Raw genomic sequence first — 8,710 nt, 5'->3', positions numbered from 1 at the left:
TCTTCCCGGGGCTGTTCGCGTTCTGCGTGCGGGCGCTGCGTTGGGCCGCGCCGGGATGGAGCCTCAAGGACCGCGTCCTGCTCAGCGGAAGGTACGGGCGCGGCGTGCGGCGGTGCTGGGGGACCGGAGGGATGAGCCCCGACCCGGTTGGCCCTGATTCGGTTCCCATCTGCTATTTGCAGGCTGGTGTCGACGGTGCAGGCCACGATGGCCACGGTGTCGGGCCTGACCGTGGTGCTTAGCTGCGAGGATGTGGTGCACGACAGGTAACGGGACGGGGGGGCCCTTCCTGCCCTCCGGAGTCAGTGCGGGAAACCCATAGAAAACGTCCCGAGGGCGTAACGGGCCGGGGGGGGGCGGCGGGAGCGCGAAGTGCGGCATCTCCGGCCCTGGGATGGAGGAGATCCGGTGAGAATGGAGCGGAGCGGGGCAGCTCCCGCTTCCTGCACGCAGAGCAGCCCGGGATGGGAAACCACTGCTGGGCAAAGGCACGGAGATGAAATGGGAAAAATCACCAGGCCGGGCTGCCCGTGCTGCTGGTGGGGACAGAACAACAGCGATGGCTTTTAAGCTTATGATCCAGAACAGCAGAGCCGGAGGTGAGGCGGTACCCGGCTGTGCAGGGTCCCATCTGCTGCAGCAGCGTTGGACTCAGCCCTGCTGGATGCAGGCAGCCCCACGCAGTACCGACAGGGCAGATGAGAAGCCCCAGCCCGGCTGCTACGAAGGCTGCTGGCTTTGTGCAAAAGCGCAGCCCGAGCCCCAGATTTCCTTTGAATCTGGAGGAGCTGCAGCTCCACGCTCAGCAGGGGAGGGCTCAGAGAATGGCAGCGGGACAGGAAGCACCGTGAAGGCTGCCAGCTTATTGACACAGGCGGAGAGCCGTCACATTGCTGGCACTGCCTCTGCCCTCCAAAACCCTCTGAGAAGTTCAGCCCTCCTGCTCTGCATCTCCAATAGCACTCTGAGCAGGAATGCGTGCAGGGGAATCCCTCTGGGATGGCAGGAGAGCAATGGAAGGCTCACTGGGCCCCGAGCAATGTTTCTCCAGCAGCAGTTCCTTACCAGCCCCATTCACGTGGTGTTTTCTGAGGCTCCCTGCAGAGCAGGGGTTACAGCTGCCACATTGTGCAATTGGGATTCCGACATTCTTTGGGAACAGGCATCTGCGTGCAATTATTTCCCAACAGACAAAACGTCTCCCAGGGATTTATTGCCGCTGTTACAGGCTTTGCACTTCACTCTCCAAAGCCTGGGCATCTTTCATTAACTCTGCTCTCTGGGTGTGTTACAGACACTCACCTCTGGGTGGGCAGCTGACACAGACGGTCGCAGTGTTGTTCCTACCATTGGATGCAGGGCGTAGGGCAGATTACCTGCTGCAGAGCTGCCAGATGAGCACTGATCTGGGGAAGTGCCACAGCCCCAGCAAACACCTGCCCCAGGCTGAGGGTGCTCCTCACCTCGTGCTGTTTGCACTGTGCCTTTGCTCCTGACGCAGGGCTGATTGCACAGCTCAGGCAGGCACCAAACAGCACCGATTCGATAAAGGCAGCCGTGCCCCACTCAGTGCCTGCGTTCAGGAATCACCCACTGTACCATTCCTGTTTCACATAGCTTTTCTCTGGGATGGCTGAGCTGAGGGTCCTCGTCCAGGTAAATCAGGGCACCAGGCACCCGCCCAGCTCATTGATCATAGAGTTGTTAAGGTTGGAAAAGACTTCAACGATCAAGTCCAACCCCAACCCATCCCCACTGTGCCCACTGACCACATCCCTCAGCACCACATCCCCACAGTTCCTGAACACCTTCAGGGATGGGGATTTCCCCCCCCTCCCTGGGCAGCTGTGCCACTGCCTGAATACTCTTCCAGAGAATAAATTATCCTAATATCCAGCCTGAACCTCCCCTGGCACACAGTGTGAGAACATTACCTCGTGGGCCTCCCAGACCCGTTGCTGCACATCTGTGCTCTCCCTCCCTAGGCACTGGCTGGCTGTGGAGTACGTCTGGGTCCTGGTTCCCTACATGACCTACGACATCTACGTCATGTACCTCTGCCACTGGCACAAGAGCCAAGAGAAGGGCATAGCAGAGAGGAAGCACTCGCTGACCAGTGTGCGGAGCTTCCTCCTGCAGGAGCGGCTGATGGTCACCCACCACGTCTTCATCCTCATCGTGCTCACCCCTGTTACCCAGGTGAGGGCCAGGCATGGATGTTGTGAATCCAGACAAGTGGAAGCCCTGACTGGGGGATCGTAAAATCATTTAAAGGCTGGAAAAGACTTCTAAGGTCACCAAGCCCAGCCCATCCCACCATGCCCACTAACCATGTCCCATGGTGCCACATCTCCATGTTTCATAAACGCCTCCAGGGCAAGGAACTGACATCAGTTGAGACTAAATACAGTGACCGAGAGGTAGCTTTCCTCAAGCTGTGTGTGTTGGATCTGTGCCTGTTACTTGGCTGGCATCACAATCAACACCCCTTCAGCTGACTTTGGAAAGCATCTCTGCTTGCCAGGAGATGTGAGGTGCTCAGTGTCAGCTCCCAGCTCTCCTGAAAGCAGCAAGGTCCATTAGCAGATCCCTTTGTATGAAATATGCCACAGTGGGGAAGGCCCTGTGTTCATTAACGTTGTTATTTGCAGCACTTCAGGGGAGAGCTGGGGGATTTCTTCGTGGGCTGCATCTTCACAGCAGAGCTGAGCACTCCTTTTGTATCACTGGGCAAAATCCTCATGCAGGTATGCGAGGAGGGTGGGTGCCATGAGGTGGGTGCCTGGGTTCCTGCTGCCTCCAGGGGATTCTGGGAGCCTGCAGGGGTTTGCTCCCCTTCCCCACCCCAGGCAGTCCCCCTTGCATTGCTCAACAGCACTCACCTGTGCTCGCCTTCTTCCTTTCCCAGCTGAAGATGCAGGACACGCTGCTGCACAAAGTGAACGGGATCCTCATCCTGGTGACTTTCTTCCTCTGCCGTATTCTCCTCTTCCCCTTCATGTACGCAGCCTATGGCAGGCAGGTGGGAATCCCAGTTTACATGGTGCCTTTCCGCATCCCCCTGCACTGCAACATAGCCAACGCCTCCCTCATCGCCCCGCAGCTCTACTGGTTCACACTCATCTGCCGCAAAGCCGTCCGCCTCTACGGCAGCTCACCTGCTGACAAGAGCAGGTAATGGCTGGCAGAGCACGAGGGCTGGAGAAGGGTTGTTCCCTTCCCAGCTCTTCTGCCTGCAAAGTCAGCGCTGCAGGAACCATCGTGGGAGCACAGCAGCGTCGATACCACGAGGCAGCCCTGCTGTCAGCAGTGCCGGCCTCAGCTAGGGAGAACTTTCCTTCCACGCTGCTCCTGCACTTTGAGCAAGGAGGAGGTCTCCCCATAAGCATAACTTATGGGGTTCAGAGCTGGGCACCAAACTAATGGTTACACGAGAGGGGATTGTTACAGATCCCCCATCTTTCAGGGCTGATGGCAGCACAGTGAGGCACAAAGGAGCTTGTGGAGTGGATGCAGCAGTGTAGGCGATGCTGGAGCGTGCCCAGCCCCAAGCAGCAGTGCTGGGGATGTGGGAGCTGCGTGCTGTCCCTGCTGGGTTCAGATCTGCTCCTCCTGCAGGAAGCAGAGCCAGGCCCCACGATTCTGCACAGCCTGTTCCCCAACAGGGTCTTTACACTACAGCTGCATTCAGCCTCTGACTTCCCCACACCTCACTGCTGCTGGGCTCAAGCTCACCTGGGACTCTCCACTTAACTCAAAGGGGATTTTCAGTACCACTGTCTGATGTCTATGGTTGACAGGGGGTAGGGCAGCTCCGGAGCCCCCAGCAGGATCCAAGGATTGGTTGCACTGTGTCACAGCAAGCCAAGCAGGCAGAGGGCCATTGCTGAAGGGTAGGACAAGGGCAGGAGATTGCAAAGTCCCCATCCCACCAACGCAGAGCCCTTCCGTGGCAGGTGATGGCTGGTTTCAACCCCTTGCCTTGATGCAGTTGCACATGGGGATGCATGCATCTGCCTCATTACCTCTATAAGGTAACTGAAAGCCCAACACATTTCCTTGCCCCTGCTTTCCCTTCAGCTGACACCAGCAGCACTCTGTGTGGGTACAACCTGAGCTCCAGCTGCCCCTCCTGCCCCATCCCAGTCTCCCACAAAGGGAGGCCTGCCTGAAGCTGACAGGGAAGGAACTGGTCAGTGCATAAGGAACCAGCAACACCAGAGCAGGGTGCTGAGCTGTGTCCTTAACCGGTTCAGCCCATTTCCACCTTCAGTACAGTGAAAAAGAGGCAAGGCTTCTGTGCTCACCTTGCACCATGACTGCAGTGTGCGGTTACCAAGCCCAGCAGGTGTGTACAAGCTGGACATCAATCCTGCTTTCTCTGAGCACAGCGTAAAACTGAGCAGCCAGGTTTTCCCCACAGCCTCCTGCACAAGCCTGGAGTTTCCTCTGTTCCAGGGCAGCCAGCTGCACCAGCAGTTGATAGACCAGCACCCACTCTGTGCCTTTCATTCTGTCTAAAAGCTAAAAAGGATGGCTGGAAGAGATCTAGTCTGGGAGAATCATTTCTTTTGGGTGTCAGATCTTGTCCCAGTCATGGCTGTGCAGGCTGGAAAGAATAATAATAATTTTAGAAAAGCCTCTTCCAGCACGCTGTCGGTTATTGCACAAACACTACTGTTACATTAACCATTGAGACAAGCTGCTGTTATAAACCGCTTGCTACCCATTGCAAATATTTGTATATTGCTGTTTTTATTACAGATAACGTGCCTTATGTAAAGACAAAAAATCCACTGAGGCATCTCAGTTTGCACTAACACTGCCCTATTTACTACTGCACCTATCAGAAGAGATCAATAAAGACTTCTTTCCTGAGTCACACCACCGGATGCCTCCCTCCCACGTGCCATTCATTTCTGGGTGGGAGGCACTTAGGCAGCAGTTTGCCACTGGGCACCCACCCCAGGGCAGCAGCCCACACCTATTGCCCAAGGTGCCTGCTCATCCTGCACAGCATCCTGCTCTGACACAAACAGCAGTGTGGCTGCGGTGAGGAGAGGGCAGCCTGACAGAAGTACTTCCCTGATGCCAGATGGCTTTTTGTGAGCTCACTGCAACTCCAGACCACTATTGGGCAAGGTTGGGGCCAAGCGACTGGCAGCTTGCAGCAGCAATAGTTGCCTACAGCTGTTTGCATGGCTGCTTTGTTGTTTAGAGAGGCTTCGAGAGAACAGAGCAGGGAAGAAATGAGTTCAAAAAGTGAAAAATAGATGAGGTTTATTACAGATCTTACAGCTTTCCACGTAGTGGTCCCTTGCAGCAGGGTCAGTGCTCTCCTCTGATTCTCCCTTTAACTCTTCAGGCTGTCCCTGGCCAAGTGGGCTGCCTAAGCACCCAGCTTGCTGAGCTTCTGCAGGAGGGGACTGCACAGTGCCTTGTCACTGATGTTGTCAGTGATGGACTCCAGAAAGTGCCTCTCGTTGGCTCTCCTCAGCACGTTGCTGGGAGATGTATCTGCAGAGCTGAACACCTCGTACTGAGAGAGGATCTCCAAGGCCACCACCACCAGCAGCTCAGTGCACCCACTGTCTGGAGGCAGCATGGCTGCAACGTGTAGGAGGTGGCAAAACACCTGGATGCAGACAAAGGACACCTCCTCCGTGGAGCTCCTGTCCTCAGTGGGGTGCAAGGGAGGCCCCGTGGCGCTCTTGATGGAGCTCAGCAGGTCCGTGAGGCTGCTGCAGTACAGCTGGACCACGTGGAGCCAAGCCTGTGGTGGCAGCCAGGTGGAACAGCTGGAGCTGCAGAGGAGCTGGAAGCCCCGCAGGAAGAGCACAGAGAGCTGGAGGTAGCAGGCAAATGGCCGGAGGTTCAGCAGGGGCATGTACTGCACGTACTCCAGTGTGTATGGCACATGCAACACTTGCCTCTCCAGCAGGTTTGTGACCACGTGCACAAGCCTCTTCCATTCACTGTGGCTGCACCAAGGGAGGACCTGTATGAGAGCCACCAGGAAGCCTTTGCTGAAGAGATTCACTTCCTCAGGGTTGTCCACGTTGATCACGAGGAGTGAGAGCATCATATCTTTGAGCTCAGTGGACACACAGCAGCACTCCATCCATGCCAGCAGCCCACTGCCCGGCCCATAGGCTGGCAAAGGCTGGGATATCCATTCATCTTCAGGGAGCGTGCAGATCTCAAATAGTGTTGCTGGGACCTCATTCTTGAAATGCTCTCCATAAAACCTCTTCAAACGGAGACCAATGGTCCAGTCCAGTGATGCCACCTTCCTGTGAAGCCAGGCCAGAGATTGGACCCAAACCTCTGGGGAGGAGGCAGTTTCTGGAGTCACTACCTCACAGAGCCGGCCGAGGACATTCAGCAGCAGGTCTTTGATCTCCAGGGATGGGAAGAGCTGGTCCTTGGGCTGATGCCAGTACTTTGTGTAGCCATCTAGAAGCTTGCAGAGGCTGAGGAGAAGTGGGAACGGGTGGCAGGACTTGATCCAGTGCTCTACTGGGTAGGACTGTATCTCCAAAACTTTACTGAGGATCTGCAGGCTCAGCTCAATTTGAGCACAGTCTGATTTCAAATAGGGAAGGACAAAAGCTTTGGTCACTTCTGCAGGTGATACAAGCGGGGCAGCTGAACTTGGCTGCATGAGAAAGGCCAAAAACTCAAGAAACTGCTCCTCCTCCCTTGCAGAGGAAAGCTTTTCCCATGCTGCCTCCTTCAGGCACCGTACCACCAGGCTGTGTGGTCTGCCTGGATCATCATGCGCCTCCAGGAAGTTCAGTGCTGGGAAAGAGCACAGGATTTGTGCCAGCAACTGGTGTGCTCCAAGGTTGACTACAGCAAGACTACAAATCTGCTTCACAGTGGCCTCAGGGTGCAGCAGAGCAAGCCTAGCCACAGCAGCCACAGCCCTGGTGAGGCCTTCATCAGATACACTTTTGGTGATCTGGTTGAAAGTCACATTGAGGTCCTCCTGGAACCCATCCACGACAACCTGCAAGTTCAGGGAGAGCCCTGGCCCACCCCAAGCTTCCAGAACACCCGAGATCACTTCATTTTTGTCTGTTAATGAAAGCTCACTGTAACACTCCACTATGGTTTTGGTCACTTGCATCTGCATCTCCTGGGCCTCCCTGTCTTCGCAGGATGTAGCAAAGTTCACCACAGTCTCCAGCAATTTCAAAACTAGCTCTGGTTTCTGGAAAAGAGCTCTGTTTTTCACAAGGCAGTCAACCCAGTCTTTTGAAAAGGCCCAGGTCTTTTCAGAAGCAAAAATGGAGCACATCTCCATGTGCCGGTTCAGCTTTTGCTCAATGATTGTCATGGCAACTGAAGATGCAAGGCTGGTGTCCAAATCCTTGTTCTTCTGGGTGGTGCTGATCTCCTTGAGAAAGTCATCAATCGCCTGTGCCAGTTCTAATGCAACACGCATCTCATCCTCACTCAGGTCTCCAGTCTCAGTGAAGCAAACCAGGACCTTCCTGAAGGTGGGAAGAATATCAAGGAGCCAGCAGCTCTCATAGCATTGATTCTCTGTGCTGTTCAGGACACCCCGCAGCTCCTCTCCCCAGGCACGCAACAAGCTGTGCAGAAAGTCCAAGCCAGCTATGAGTTCTTCACGTGACAGCTTAGCCATGGATGAGAAGCTCACGGTCCTCTCAGCTTCCCTCACTTTCTCATCCAGCCCGCTGTGGTGGTGCTGGCTTTCAGCATCACTGTTCCAGAGGCTGACCACCGAGCTGACCTTGGCCAGATACTCTGCAATGGTGAGGGGGCTGCCCTGCTGCTCCAGCTCGGTGAACACAGACAGCAGCTCCACCAGGTTGCCCAAGGCGTAGCACTTCACGCGCGGCGAGGCGATGCTCCCGTAGGTTTGCTTTAACCCCTCGATGAGGACCACGAGCAGGCTGTTAGCGGCAGGAGAGCCATTCAGAGAGTCGGGGTCCTCCTTGAACCGCTTCGGGGGCTGCAAGCCGTCATCCAGAGAGCGCTCACAGCCGTGCTCACGCACGAGGGAGCCGAATGCGGCGACCGTGCCGTCCTCCGGATCCCGCCCTTGTCTCATCGCCTCCCACCACACATCCAGGAGGAATCCGACGTCCGACGGAGCCGTGTCCTGCCCGACGTACCGCACCAGGCGCCGCAGCTCAGCCCGGCACACGGCGTGCGGCAGCGCCAGCAGCAGCTGCACGAAGAGCCGTGGAGCGGCCAGGGCTTTCACCAGCTCGAAGAGAACCGTGCGGTTAACGTCGGGGATCATCGCGCCCACGGAGAAAAAGGCGTCTTCCTTCCATTCCCGGTCCAGAGAGGCGGAGGGGGGGCGGGCAGCAGCACCTTGGCCCAGACGATGGCCACGGCTTCCCGCTTCCACAGCCCGTGCTGCCGCGGCGAGGGGCAGCGGGCGCCGATTTCCCTCAGCGCGTCGGTGATGGGCGGCCCGACCAGCGGCCATTCGGCTTTGCGCAGCTCCCGCAGCGGCCGCGGTTGGAGGAGCCTGGAGGCCAGCAGGAAGGCGCCGTGCAGGATGGCGGTCTCCTCGCACACGCCCCAAGGCGCGACCCGCTCGCCGCTCCCGCCGCCCGGCTCCATCGGCGGCGGCTCCGGACAGACAACGCGGCGCGCGCTGCGCTCTGGCAGAACAGGCGGCCCCCGCGGTCCCACAGCGCCCCCCGGCGGAGCGGCGGGGTCTGCC

General features: G+C 57.0%; 2 protein-coding genes across 2 annotated transcripts; one reads left to right on the top strand and one right to left on the bottom strand.

The window, feature by feature from the left end:
- Positions 1–6: 6 nt before the first annotated feature.
- TLCD3A (TLC domain containing 3A) lies at positions 7–4,887 on the top strand. Its single transcript, XM_010722171.3, has 5 exons — positions 7–91; positions 183–266; positions 1,986–2,199; positions 2,652–2,747; positions 2,909–4,887. The coding sequence occupies exons 2-5, from the start codon at positions 208–210 to the stop codon at positions 3,176–3,178; spliced, it is 639 nt and encodes a 212-aa protein (XP_010720473.2). The 5' UTR covers positions 7–91; positions 183–207; the 3' UTR covers positions 3,179–4,887.
- Positions 4,888–5,250: 363 nt separating this feature from the next.
- On the bottom strand, positions 5,251–8,655 carry GEMIN4 (gem nuclear organelle associated protein 4). Its single transcript, XM_003211805.4, is given in 2 exon segments — positions 5,251–8,325; positions 8,328–8,655. Coding segments are annotated over 2 exon segments (3,216 nt in total). The 5' UTR covers positions 8,608–8,655; the 3' UTR covers positions 5,251–5,389.
- Positions 8,656–8,710: the final 55 nt, after the last annotated feature.

Source organism: Meleagris gallopavo, chromosome 21, assembly GCF_000146605.3.
Source record: "Meleagris gallopavo isolate NT-WF06-2002-E0010 breed Aviagen turkey brand Nicholas breeding stock chromosome 21, Turkey_5.1, whole genome shotgun sequence".
Classification (NCBI taxonomy): Eukaryota; Metazoa; Chordata; class Aves; order Galliformes; family Phasianidae; genus Meleagris; species Meleagris gallopavo.
Note: the sequence above shows the minus strand (reverse complement) of the source record. Positions and strands in the feature narration are given on the sequence as shown.

Excerpts from the sequence above, each read along its gene's own strand:
- TLCD3A (XM_010722171.3), top strand. The coding sequence starts at position 208 with ATGGCCACGGTGTCGGGCCTGACCGTGGTGCTTAGCTGCGAGGATGTG. Across the intron at positions 267-1,985 it reads GAGGATGTGGTGCACGACAG|GCACTGGCTGGCTGTGGAGT; the intron begins GTAACGGGACGG and ends CTCCCTCCCTAG. Across the intron at positions 2,200-2,651 it reads TGCTCACCCCTGTTACCCAG|CACTTCAGGGGAGAGCTGGG; the intron begins GTGAGGGCCAGG and ends TGTTATTTGCAG.